At 39.8% G+C, this 14,527-nt stretch overlaps 1 protein-coding gene across 1 annotated transcript in view; it reads right to left on the reverse strand.

Annotated features, from left to right (window-relative positions):
• nr5a2 (nuclear receptor subfamily 5, group A, member 2) overlaps window positions 1–11,724 on the reverse strand; it is a 73,481-nt gene extending 61,757 nt beyond the window's left edge. Inside the window, exons 1-3 of the mRNA XM_067596721.1 lie at window positions 10,643–11,724; window positions 7,337–7,455; window positions 2,869–3,010 (exon numbers count right to left, since the gene is read on the reverse strand). Coding sequence (XP_067452822.1) covers window positions 2,869–3,010; window positions 7,337–7,455; window positions 10,643–10,724 — 343 coding nt within the window. The 5' untranslated portion in view covers window positions 10,725–11,724. The remainder of the gene's footprint in view (window positions 1–2,868; window positions 3,011–7,336; window positions 7,456–10,642) is intronic.
• Between the last annotated feature and the right edge of the window lie 2,803 nt (window positions 11,725–14,527).

The raw sequence follows: 14,527 nt of genomic DNA on the forward strand, positions 1-14,527 counted from the left end.
AATTTAAGGGTTTAAGATTACACTCATAATTCTATTAACTGCTGGGTTTAAACTTTACCCACAAGGCAGCTCTTCCCTCTCACAATCAATGCAACAGGAAAAGATTTTTTTTATTTTTGAAAACATATCTTGAATGCTGCTCACTGGGTCAGAGGTAAGTCATTTATCTGGTGGCAGTGGCATGCTGAGGAGAATATGATATGCCACTGCAGTGTTATAAAATGTTCTTTTCCTGTGTTGCGTAAAGACAGGCGTCGCTGAGCTTTAACTATTTTTGTTTTGTTATCAACACAAGATAATATGAATGATCTCCTCGTGTCGGGATGGGGTGGTAGACATGTCACAACACTGTTTATGTCACTCTGATATGCGCCCGTCAGGCATTTCACCTTATATCACTGCCCTCCCTAAACTTTGAATCATTACCAACACACACATATAATTATGCAAACACAGATTTCTTTACAGCTGCCAACCTCACTGCAAACTGTACAGACTGTCCCATTGGTTGGCAGACTTATCGACAAACAGAAATGATGTTGGATAACACCAGTGATGCAAAAGTAAACAAGAAAAATACAGAAGAAAGTTACAGTTTGGGTCAACTTTAAAGTTTCCCCCATGTTTTTTTTGCCCACATTTAGTTTCCATTCAGTATCCTGGATTCACATGTTGCTACAAGCTGCTGTGTAATGGAATGAAAAGCTCGTAATAACAAAGCACATGACCCCAAACCTCCTTTTCTCTTTCACCGCTATTGTACACACGTTTTTTTGTTTTTTTTTTCAGATCAAATGACAGTTTCTCCCTCTTGCCTGTGGCCTTCTGAACACCGTTTTGGGCTTCTCATGAATATATGTATGTGTTTACCAGGGAGAGCTTGTGTGTGCATAGTGTGACTGTATGTGTGTGTGTGTGTGTGGTGAGGGGTGTCAGCCTTTCTGTATGGGAGGTCTTTACTGGTTGTGGCAGGAGTCGCCCACTGGAGCTTCTGGCCCCTGACAGAGCGCTGCAGGGCCCGTCTTGCCCCCGAGCTGAAAGCTACCGCCAGCAAAACAAATCAAATGCTACCCGCTCCCCACCCATGTCAGCTGGAAGATGACAGGCCAGGACATTCTGCCCAGCGGCCATTCACAATTAACAGCAATTAATTACACCACACATGGCAGGTAAAGGGAGAAGCCTCCGGAAAGATTTTAGTTAGGCTGTCTTTGCTTTACTTTCACCCTCCCATGCTCTTATCTCTTTAACACATAAGCTTTTCTCAATTGTATGTGATCATTTCAGGGGCCAAGGGATTTTTAATTTGGTTTGAATTACAAATGTGTGAAGAATTTTGTTTCAATATGATACTGGAGCCAGATGAATAACATAATACCTGCTCTTATTAAAAGACTGCAAAAGTAAAAAGATTTGCACTATTTTTATTGTAACTTAAGCCCTCTGTTAACAAAATAAGTATTAACTTTTACATCCTCTATTTTATATTTACTGTAAGATGACCTTCAGGTTACTTTATTCACTCCAAAATTATTAATCTTAGAGTAAAACTTGTCAACTAATGTGTGGAAAAATAGTTGATTTTAAATATTATCTGTGCATATTGGAAGAATCTTTCTTGCCCTGCTATCCTGTCACTTTTGTATAGCTGTGTTTGAACAAGCTTCTGAGCCACGTTCAAATTAAACAAAGAGGCCTCGATACAGCCGGCCAAAAGTATCATCATTACCATTCTCGCCCTGCCGCCAAGTTTAATATTTTATCTATTACTCTGTCTGGCAAGTTTAAGTGCACAGCAGCTACCAGATACCCCCAACTCCCCCTGACCCCATCTAAAATACTAATAAGCATTTCTGGTTGTCAACGCACTGGTAGAAATGAAAGGTTTCACTTCACAAGGTTCAAGGTATACATTCTGAAGAACGGAAATTACCCCAATGTTCATCTTTTAATGGCAATCACTGTGTCAGAGCAGGTATTCCCCCCTTTTTTAAGAATATTATATGAATATCTCAATTCGGACTGAAACCCTTCACATGCAAATTGATTATGGAAGAATATTTTTCACTCTGAGGTTCCAGAGAGCAAATGTGCTGTGATGATGTGTGTTGAATTGTGAATTAATGGAAAATGACTTGTGCTGTCATTTCACAAGAACTTTGGTAGAGGTTTTTAAAACACCTCTGTGGAAGTCCAGAAGCAGTCAACCTCCAATTTTAGCTGCTCCATGTTATAATTTTTTCCCTCCAAGTTTCAGTAACAGTAATTGCAAACAGGCATCATATCTCGAAAAATATATGATGCATCACACAGAAAGCAGTACCACTGCCTGGATCTGCTTTTCCACTCCTGCAGATGTGTAAAAGTTCTAGATCATATTTTAGGGAATGGTGTTTACAGTGAAACCCTGGAGTGGACAAAATCTTTGGTAAACTATTCATGAAATTCTGCAGAGGTAGAGCACTGTATGTACACCATAAAAATGTAAATATTCTCCCAGAGTAAAATATAATTTTGAAATACTTCTGGTAAAAGTGAGCCAGGAGATGTATACTACATTCAGCTGCCTAGATGCTGTCTTGTTACTGGAAAGCCACATGTTCAACGCTGATAACAGCCATTTGTTCAGTCTGGGAGCCCTTGAGTAAGACATTGAAATCCCAGTGCTTAATCTCTCTTGTTCATTTTGAAGAATCACAAATTTTTTGAACATCCCCTCTCTGGGCTATATCCTACCACAACATCACATTGAAACAGGAAACACATTGCATTACATAAGCAAAACACCAGCGAAACTTGCAATTTCAAGTCATTCTGGACGGCAGCACAAACCCCCTGAAATGTAAAAATGCAAACATGTTGCTGTACCTTCTAGCTTCATGCCGACGGTGAGGCACTTTTGGAAGCGGCAGTATGGGCAACGCTTCCTCTGGGTCTTGTCAATCTGGCAGCTCTGGTTCTCTATGCATGTGTAGCGCTTGTTGTTCTGGACGGTGCGCTTGAAGAAGCCCTGTGGAGAGAACCAATTAAGACGTCAACCCGCTTGACCCCTGCAATGCGATAGTAATTGGCCCATTCACACTCTCAGACAGATGGAGAGGGACAGGCTTAATGGATACACACACACACACACACACAGAGTGAAGTTTTGAAAGCTATACTCCAATGGATGTTTTGATGATTTACGGACACACACACACACACACACACACACACACACACACACAGTATATAAGGGGCTATGAATATACACTTCTTACAAATGAAAGAAAGTGTGAGTGTTTCTAAAACACTTTTTTAATTTACGAAGATGTTGAAAAACAAATGATTTGATTTATTCTTTAACGTGGAAGTTACGCAAAGAAACTATAAAGTTTCATTATTACATTATATCATGCCTACATTTTATTCAGCTTTGAACAAAAATGCAAAACAAATTCTCCACATATTGGCTTTACACAGTGCTTTCACTGTATTATAAACAGTTTTTAAAGGGTATCAAATCTAATAATTTAGGTCCTGTCAAAATTACATTACTATTTATGATATTCTCCATTCACATAAAGACTCTAGAATTTACAGGAAAAGCATCTTTTCAACTCTCCACTTAATTATTGAAAAATATGAGCACAGGAGTCCAAAAAATCCAATAAATTATATCCATAATTCACAGTTCCGGGATTACAGAGATTCATACCTGCAATGTGGAATTAATTATTGGCAGCAGCAGTGAAAATCAAACGAAGGGAAGATAGTATTAATGTATTCTAGATCCATAACCTAGGAGGAGAATCCTTAAACCTGGTCTTTAGAAAAAAAATAAAATAAAAAGAAAGTGCTGCTGTCAATATCTCACCAAACACAAATTTAATTGACAATCTGCATTGCCTGATCCATCAAAAAAAAGAGAAAAAAAAAGGGCACTGCACTCGGTTTTGGATTATTGACTTCTCAGTGCTAAAAAATCCATGCTTCAGAGAGAACTTTCTCTCCAATTTTCCATTTAGCACACAGCATGTGCTATAAATATCTGAACCAAACTGGATTTGAACATGCTTTAAAAACCACACAATATCACGTCTGGAGATTAAGCGGACAACATATCACTGAAAAGCTTTCATTTGACCTGCAGTTCAAACCAAGAAAAGGCACTCGTCAAGGCTCATTTTTATGCATAACGGGATTGCTGCAAGCAACTGTAGCCTCTTTCTGTTGCCATTACATGCAACAAAAGATCCTCATTTAACCAAAAAAGGTCTACGAATCAACATAAAATCTCAAATCATCATAATAATGTGAAATTGTATTCTCTGAAGTAGCAACAGGACATTCATACAAATAATGCCCAACTTGAATTTGACAAATTTTCTGAATGTATTCCTGACCTTCGAATTCCATCTTCAAACTGCACTCTATGCAGAATCTCTACACACAAAGAGCAACCAGGAAACTGCTTTTACCTCTTGTCAATGCTGGCTAGTGAGTCCAACAGAGTAGCAAGAAAAACATGATTCAAATCATCACTTCATCTCATTGAATCCATGTCTTACGCACCTGCTTTCCTTGCTCTAATATGTCTTCTGTCTAACTTAAAAATAATAAAAAAAACAGTCCCTTTGACCTTAATTTGCTTTGCTCATATTTATTTTCCTTAAATCTCTGCAGATCTTAAATATATTTTTTGATATGTCCACTATAACTCTGACCCATGACCTTCTCACTAGTTGCTTGTAATGTCTGTATTATAGGATTTTAGGGTAATTCTGCTATTGCTCTCTCAGCTCAGTCTCAGCTAAAGTAAGTCTCTCAGGGTTTGAGCCAATGAGGATCTTGCAGCCCATTTCGTCTTGTTGTTGTTATTCCAACAGGTCTGATGTTACCATGTTTACTTTATGTAAATAACATGGTAAATGGACTGCATTTATATAGCGCCTTTCTAGTCTTCCGACCACTCAAGGCGCTTTACACTATATGCAAACATTCACCCATTCACACACACATTCATACACTGATGGCAGAGGCTGCCATGCAAGATGCCAACCTGCTCATCAGGAGGAGTTCCTAATGCTCATTCACACACACACACACACACACACACACACACACACACACACACACCGATGGAACAGCCCTCGGGAACAATTTGGGGTTCAGTATCTTGCCCAAGGACACTTCAACATGCGGACTGGAGGAGCCGGGGATTGAACCGGCGATATTCCGATTAGTGGACGACCCCCTCTACTGCCACTATGTGGGTATCCTGTGTGTATGAAGAAAGGGGGATATGTGTGTGTGTGTGTGTGTGTGTATGTGTGTGTACATTTGCAGTGTGTGTATACATGTGTGCACCTCCATGTGATCCAGTGTACGTGCTTGGGGAGGTTGTAGGATTATGAGGCGGTAAAAGAAGCTTTACTTGTGTGACTCTTTCTTTCTCCCTATCTTTCTCTCTCTCTGTGTGTGTGTGTGTGTGTGTGTGTGTGTGACTGTTCTTTACTCCGAAACTGGCAACCAAAGCTGAAAAAAATCTGACCCTGAAAACAAATGTCTCCTATTGTCAACAGTGTTTTTGGGGGGTTGAAAGATAAAGGGAGGGGAGGGGTGAGAAGGTCATGACTCACTGAAAATTATTAAATGTGTTCAAAAATGATAAAGCAAAATACTGGAAAAAGTTCAACTTTGGTAACACAAAACAAATTAGTTAAGTTAAGGTATTTTCAATTTAATAGAAAAGTAAAAATAAAATGTAATTGTTTTTTTTTAAAAAGTTTTTATGCTGCACCATTACACTGGAAATGAATTGCACTGCCTGGCTGATTGTGGATATCTAATGCCAATATGAGCCTGTAACATGTCAACAAACTGATATATCAGTCCAACCCTGAAAATCATACTATTACTGAATACGTTGCCTGCATTTTAGAGATAATCAATGACAAGCTTCAGGTAATTATCAATATTATTAATGTTTCAACAAGGATATATGCAGCACTTTATAAAAGACCTCTTCATCTACATCCTGCATGCATGCACACACACACACATGCACACACCATTTCAACTAAACTGGGAAATGTGTGAAATGGCTCTCCAGCACAAGACTGCTGTGCTGAGGCTGAAAGCAGCAGAGATGCCACTGATGTCTCCCTTCAAGCAAGTGTTTAGCATCTCAAGGTCATAATACGGGATAAAATCTATAACATCTGCTTTGAATAATGACTACATAGGCAAGAAATGTGCACTGCCACATCAATACCGTGTGCTGCAATTTTACACCAAATAGTGTTAACACAGAGACATTTGTCTTAGCTTAATTTTGAGCTGACAGCTTTTCTGGACTAAAAAAAAAAAAACAAACAAAAAAACTTGGGTAATGCTTATTAGTGCAGTGTTGAGGAGAGCAGTTGAAAGCAACAATAAAGTTGTTGATAGAGCTCAAATTAATAGCAGCAACAGTTTGCTTTGCAGCAGCCTCATTATTAACCTGTGTACGGAAACCTTTTGCAACCAGACAATACTGCTGTGCTCTTAATGAACTTGTGATGAGAGTTTTAGACAGTAGGACACAAGCTTGTACAAACAAAGACAGTATTATTGTGTACTTTGCCTCCTCGGTTAAATCCTCTTCGCCCACCTCCTGTGTTTGGTGGTTGCAAAATTTACAAAAAACCCATAGCATTTTCTTTTGAACTCCTGTTTCTTTTCCGAGCCGCTGACCAATTCAAAAAAAGAAGAAAAAAAAAATCATCTGATACTGACAGGAAAAGTTTGTTAGATCAATTGTCATAACAATATTTGACTCCTGGCCTCTTTACTGTTGGGTTTCCTGTAATGTTAATGACGAGGTACTGAATCTTTGCTCTACTGTTAAACTTGCTGCAAGTCAAATCTGAACAAGAATGTCTGCTATAGTGTGCAAAACTGTCATTGCAAAAGAAAAATGCATCTCCACAGATGAACAGAGGTTTGTGTGCTCAAATAAGTCACTTACTGCAAATATGACTATACCTGCAATACTGAAGGAAAATAATGATACCAAAGCAGATAGAAATACCAACTACTGAATACTACAAACACACTACATCACTATAAAGCACAATAACACTATCAAACCATGTTCAGCCATTGTAAACCTGGTACTGGATGAACTACAGCAACTTTATATTAATACCATTAATTAGGCAACTATAGATAGCTGTGACCTCACTACCAAAAACAAGTTTAGAAACTATAGGAAATTTAGATGCCACAGCAGACAAAGGTCATAATGCCACAGACACACTATTTGTCACTACGGAAATATTACTGTAATAATATAACGAATAAGGGCACTCACCTTGCAGCTCTCGCATGTCAGGAGTCCGTAGTGATACCCTGAAACCTTGTCTCCGCACACGGGGCACATCTCGTCCAGGTCTTCGTCATAAGAGTAGTCCATCATTTTTAACTGGGGGGCTGCGGAGGAGACACGGACACACAGAGAAAAGTCTATTTCAGTGCTGAGCAATCTCTTTTCCAAAAGCCCACTTTCATCCTTCAAGTTGAACCACAGGGAGCCACGCGACGCAACTGGATGTGATATTTTTTTTTTTTTTTTTTTTAAAGTTGTGTTGGACTTGTAGAGGTTTAATTTGAGGAAGGGAAGACGATGAATGGTCGATTTTGGAATGAGTTGAAAGCACGCAACCATTTATTTCTCCTTGTTGCCGCCTTCTCTTCTACATTCGTTGCAGACAGGAGCCAAAAAAATAGAAGAAAAAAAAAAGCGCATGAAAGTAAGCCTCATAAATATGCATGCATCTAAGTCGTGAAATCGCTGGGGGAAATGGAGAGATATTAGAGTTAAGGATTGGAGGAGAAAATGTTACCGCCCACAGACAAATGAAGACACACAGAGAAGCCCTTATCTCTGCAGGCGAGGAGAAAAACATCCAAAACCAACTTCAACCAACATTATTTTTCCCTCTCGAAGAATCACTCGCAATGCTACAGGCCAAGCTCTTTAGTTTCATTTATGCGTTTTGGTTGTGTTAAAGCAGAGGCAACATTATGTGACTCTGCGCTGGGAAAAAAAAAAAAAAAAAAAAATCCATCTCCCAAGTCTTCAATATAATTTGACAGGATCATTTCACTAGTTTCCAAAGCAGTTTCAGTAATTATTAAGAATAAGTAAAAAAAAAAAGAATTTAAAAGAGATGGAGAAATAAAATAGTATATTTTTTCCCACTTCTTTTTTATTAACATTAAAGGCTCAATATAATAAACAATTCAGATACTATTGCGGTGTATTTGTTGTAGCCCCCTTTGAATTGCGTATTAGAAATACTTGCATTGATAAGACTGTGTGTGGCAGCGCTACGCAAACAGGCAGGCTGACATTTACAACAGTTACAAAAGCATTTATGGTTCTAATCATAAAAAGCAGCCAGGATCAAACAGGAAAACCTCAGTGGCTGTAAAAGTGGAAATATTTTGTCAACTAGACGCCTTCCAAGGCCCTCACATATATTACTGCTCTACTTCAAATCCACTCATCTGCTCGCTGAGACCTTTTAATTAGACATGATTTCTGGTTTGTTAACGCGTTGCACTGCTGGGATCCGCGCTGCATATTCCAGCTGAAGCAACAAGTTCCACCGGGCTGCCGGTTTTTCCACAGAAGCTCAAAGCAAGCTCCATTTCCGAACTTTTCTTCTGCTTTCAAGCGCGTAAAAGGAGATGGTTTGCAGGGCCTGTTCTCAGCTGCAGATTTGGACACATTTAAAAAAAGAAAATAAACATAATCGGGGTATTGGTTGCAGTTAGGCAGTGATGGAGGCAGTAAAATAAAAAATAAAGCTGAATTAGTACCAGTTGGAACCTCTAATTGATGAGTATAATATATATATTTTAGAAAACCGTTATTTTTTAAGGGGTTTTTCCTCCTTTAAAACACGCTGCTGCAGTACTTGGTTTTCACATGATTAAGAATTATAACAACATAAAAATGTGGGTGATGTCTGTATTGCGAATAAAGAACAAATTGAATTTACTGTGAACCCTCCCCTGCATCCCTGCTACCCAGCAAACGTGTATGCACACACAGTTTTGCATTGCTTTGAAAGGTGCAGAAACACACCGGTCAGCACAGTCTCTCATCACCTAGACGGCATTTGCTCATGCAACACCCCCCACCGCCCCCCCCCCCCCCCCCCCCCCAAAAAAAAAGGAAAAACCTGCAGTATTGGGCAAGAAACGCCAAATTCTGTCACAGTCCGCGCTACCTTGTTTTTAGCCGCATGTAAAACGAGATAACGGACACTCTAACAAAGCACTCCTTGCCTCGTGAGTAAAGGCTGTGTTATCAGCGTCTCATAAACCACATAGACCGGGCTAATTGATTGTCTGCTTATATTGCTGTGGAATGACATGAGGGGAATTAAGGGGGGGTTACGTGAGTTTATCTTGACAGGAGGGTCAGTCCCAGAGAAGTGTCACTTCTTTATTTGCGCCTTGTAAAACCGATTAGAAAAAATGGTTTATTGTATGCAGCAATTAATTTGAATGATTTATCGTCAATCTGAAAAAGGAAAAGAACCTCAAACATTTGTTTTCCTCTGGGAATCAATAAAAGCTGCACATTTCTGAAGCCATAAATCTAAATTCGTACATTTAGAGGTCTAAAGTGATTCTTCCCTAAATGTTGGGGATGACTGGTGAAATTTTCTTACATATTAGTAAAATAAAAATCACACGCATGAGTGTAGCACTTGTTCCCCGTTTTAATTTAATTTAATTTAATCCCATGATGGACTGATTTTTAAATTGCAATCCATTTTTTTATGCCAGCATGGATAAATTACAAAAATAGAAATCAGTTAAGTTAACATTACAAAATAAAGATTTGTCATGTATTTGTCACGCAATTTTGAATATTTTACAATGTTTATGAAGTGTAATTTAGACCAGAATTAATAGGCTTCAAAGACTAAAGTTTACTGGCTCGAGGTCAAATATTTTGGTATTCATGGAGCAAATCATTAAATCAAAGTTCTCTGTAGTCGTTTTTTTTAAAAAAAAATTGGCATCATCTCTGTCATAACTAGTCTTTGCATACACACGCAATAAGAAGTCAATTCTACATATTAGTTAAAATGCTGGGAAGAAGTCACTCAGTTGATTATAAGACCACAGAGAAGATAAAGTTAAACACACAGAGCTCCTCTGCTCTGCCTCACCGTTTTACGCACCAGGCGCCGCACACTTCCACCATGGGTGACAGCTGGGTGTACTAATTGTTTGATCACAGGCCAAACCTTTAAAAGCTAGTTCAAGTCAGATCTGCATACGTAGCTTTTAATTATTATATCAGAATAAATATTAAGAAAAAATAACAAATTTATGTCGAAACCGCAGTAAGGGCATTTAAAAAATGGATACGCAAAGAATTGACCTAAATAACACTTTTATCATACAATATTAGCTTATTTTGTCACTGGCCTACATTATCCGTAGAAATGTAGTGGATTTAAGCGTGTTGCGAAGTTTGGGTGTCATTGAGATACACACTGAAGACGATGACGCTCCGTTAAAGACACTGAAGTGGAAGTTAATGAGCCTGCCTTGTAGTCTACAGAGATTAAAACGAAATGACAGCTCTTACCTTGCATGTTTCTTGGCATGTGCCCTTGTTCGCCATACGATCGAGAGAGTCCCAGGGATTCAGTCTCGACTTTGGGCAGCATGTCAGCGCTGCCGGCCTGAGCTGGAGACTCCGCACCGCTCGGCGGGACACCTGGACGTGAGAGGCAGACGTTCCCACAAACACAGCTCAAAGTGTCCCAAATCTCGTTTTAGCTGTCTGTTTCTTGCTTTCTGTCTCTTCTCCCTCTTTCTCTCTGTCTTCTAATTATCTTACTATGCTCTGAATATAGAGCGTGATTCACACGATTCACACTGTCTCCAAACAGCCGGGTTGCATAGCCGGTATGTGTCTGCCCTGATTCAACTTCAAATTAAATTTTTCAAAATTGCGTTTGCGAAAAAACGCAGCAATAACACAGAACACAGACGAGAGATCCCGATACAATACTTATTAAGGGCAGTTGCGCGCTGAGTTAGGGAATCAGTCTCTTACTCAAACGACAAAACTGCACAGCGTCCGGACTAAAAGACGATGATAAGTTTCCTTTTGGCTTGTCCCAAAGTCTTTTTTTGCGCGTCACCCAATAAAGTCGGACTGTCAGTGTAACTTTCAGCGTTTACCAGACGAGTACGCGCAGCCGGGGCCGCCCTCTCCTGTGCGTAAAGTCGGATTCGGCGTGTCGGTCGGACTGTCTTGAGATGTGGAGACCTCTCCTCCTCCTCCTCGCGGCTTTGTTTACTCCGCTCTCTCCAATCCGGGACGCATGCGGTCGTCTGACATCATCTTTCCCCGGTCCAATCAGGCGAGGAGACCGGGAAACATCGCCTCAAACCCTCCAGTTCCATCTCTCCAAAATCTCAGCTGTTTAATCCCGTTAATGATGGACTTTAAAAGCGGAGGGAGAACAAGGAAATCAAGCGAGGTGATGCAACTGCATGTGAAAGCAGACTCCCCGTGAGCGCACGGAGCGCACATCCAGCGCACAAGGTATGTGGGTTGGAGAGTGTTAATACAGGAGCTGTACTGCAGCACACGCACGTTTTTTGATAAAACAATTCATCTTTATATGGGCTACATTTATTGCAATATTTAATAAACCATAATAATCAATTTTTGCATCCTGTCCTCTGTGTCTGTGGTCATCCAGTGCAACTCAGTTACACTTGTGGTTACACTAATGGTTCCTCTGATGATTAAAATTACATAAAAATTATAAAATAAAACGTAAGAATCTTTCTTTCTTTCTTTCTTTCTTTCTTTCTTTCTTTCTTTCTTTCTTTCTTTCTTTCTTCCTCTTATTCTTTCTTTCTTTCTTTCTTTCAGGGTTATCCCATTTTATAATGCGAGTGAAGGACATAGTAAATTCTGCGTAAGGCCCATATAAATTAAAATAACGCCTGTAAAATAACCTCTGTAGCGTTAGAAGCTTTTGGGTTTGTTTGTTCAATTTTGTGTGAGCAGCGCCGGCCTCAGGCTTAAAATGGCCTTTATCTTCAGATCAAATCTCCCCCTTACGCAATAAATTATACCTCTGCTTCTGAATTTTTATCAGTAATTGGCTGAGCAGGGATCAATTAGTGTTCTGACGTCAGATTCACACTATTTGGCCTATTCCAAATTAAATACACAAAAAAGTGCTTCCGCGCGGCTACGTCCCCTTAATGCCCCCGGCACCCACCCTAATACGCACACACACACACACACACACACACACACACACACACACACACACACACACACACTTATTTTAGTTCACTGAAACACAGTGTTTCCTTTTAATCGACCTGAGCCAGTGTGGACGAACAAGGGGAGACACGGAAAAGTCACGGGGCCGATCGCCAGACATACCTGAAGGGTCGCAGAGGGCGCGCTCCACACAAACACACACACGCGCCCAGTAGTTAAAAATCACAGGAAGATTAAAACGATCACAGGGAATCACACATTTTTATAATTTTATAACAGCCTGTTAGATGGTGGTCTTACCATAATACCGTAATATGCAATAAAATCACCAAGCACAGTAAAGGAAAGACCACAAATTATGTGTAATTTTAAGGTTAACTACTTTTTTTGTTAAAATGAGTTTTCTCAACACACTCTTCCCTCTTTTTTTCATTATTTTGCTGCATTTAAAGGTGAAATAGTTATCTGTTACCTGCATTTTTCCCTGCACTATTTATGACGTTTTATCAGGCTGCTATCCTGATAATATCAACATCAGCCTCTCCTAAACTTTTATTGTTAACTAAAAGCAGGACAAACACAATCAAATTATTCAAATTCTTGTAGAATGAAGGCTTTGTCTAAACACAGACTGCCCGACCTGTTGCATTCATCCCATAATTAATTGCTTCAACATTAGTTACAGTAAAATGTTCGGTTCAATATAATGCTTCAAATGTGACCCATCTTACACTTAAAAGTCAAACTAACGTTCAGCTAAATGTGACGTTCAATACAATTCCCGCTCTAAAAGTTTATTCAAGACCAAAAAACACTGGATATTACTTGACATTGTCACTTAAAATCAACTGACATTTTTTTAAGTTAAAGCACACATGCGTATGGTGCTGCAGGTACAGTACCATGCAGCTGCAGCTGATGTAAAAAGTGTAACACTGCCAACACACACACACACACACACACACACACACACACACACACACACACAAACACAAAACTGGCTCACCTGCCCTGATTACATCCACTGTGGAGCTGACCTGTTCCTGTTGTCACTGTTTTTTTTCTCCCTTTTTCCCTTTTTCTTTTCCCAAAATACACCCCTCCCCACTCCCAACACACACACACACACACACACACACACACACACACACACACACACACACACACACACACACACACACACACACACACACACACACACACTTTCCACTGCATTATCTTTTTTTTCACTGGAAATGCCTCTTTTCACCCCTGTTAATTTCCTTTGACCTGCACATTCACCTGGAGATGGGGCACAACACATGGAATGACAAGAAGTTACAAAAACAAAATGAAGTACAATAAAATGTAGTGAAATAATATGGTGAACTTCTGAAATCAACTGAATTCTCATAGTGTTTAATTAGTGATCACCCAACCTCCTTCAATACATACAGCATCACACCATAATTTGGTGAACAGCACTACAACCACAATTGTTGACATGGTGCAGGAGGTTCCACCAATCAGAAGCACATTCTTAATTCTGGGCTATGATTGGTTAAAAGCTGGTTTACTTTGCAGGCAGGCAGTGCGGGAGGAGGAGGGGGGGGGGGGGGGGGCAGTCAGAGAATGACAAGGGAGAGGACAAGTAGGGGCAAGAGGGTGAGAGGAGGGGGATGCAGGTTAGGTTATAAAATGACACAGAGACTGATAAGACCTTCTCTGGCATGATAGCACTGCTGGAATGATTAACCTGTAGGAGAGAGAGAGACATAGTGGGTGCTGTAGTGAAAGGTATTGCAGGACACAGAGGAAGGGTAAAAGTGAGGTCAAAAGGTTTGAACACAAAAAGACAGACAACAGACACACAAACAGTATGGAGAGCACAAGGTTTATTTCTTATCCACAACTACAGTAAAGTCACTGAAACTGAAAAATGAACTGAAACACAGAGACGAGAGTCACTCGCAGTACTTTACTGGCAATTAGTCTTTATAGTTTGCAGTCTGAGGTGGTAAAAGTCACATCAAAAGAGAGGCGAAGCCATGCCGACACCACAGGCTCAAACTTTGGACTAATCCTCGGCCACGTTACACTTCCAAGTTTGGGTTTATCTGATGGCGCACACACACACACACACACACAAAAAAACATACACACAATCACAGACAAACATTAGACTTGCAGCCTCTGATGTTGTTGCTGTAAAAAATAATATGCTTGCAAGTTGAGTGA

The sequence above is a fragment of the Thunnus thynnus genome, chromosome 8, assembly GCF_963924715.1.
Source record: "Thunnus thynnus chromosome 8, fThuThy2.1, whole genome shotgun sequence".
In the NCBI taxonomy this organism is placed as follows: Eukaryota; Metazoa; Chordata; class Actinopteri; order Scombriformes; family Scombridae; genus Thunnus; species Thunnus thynnus.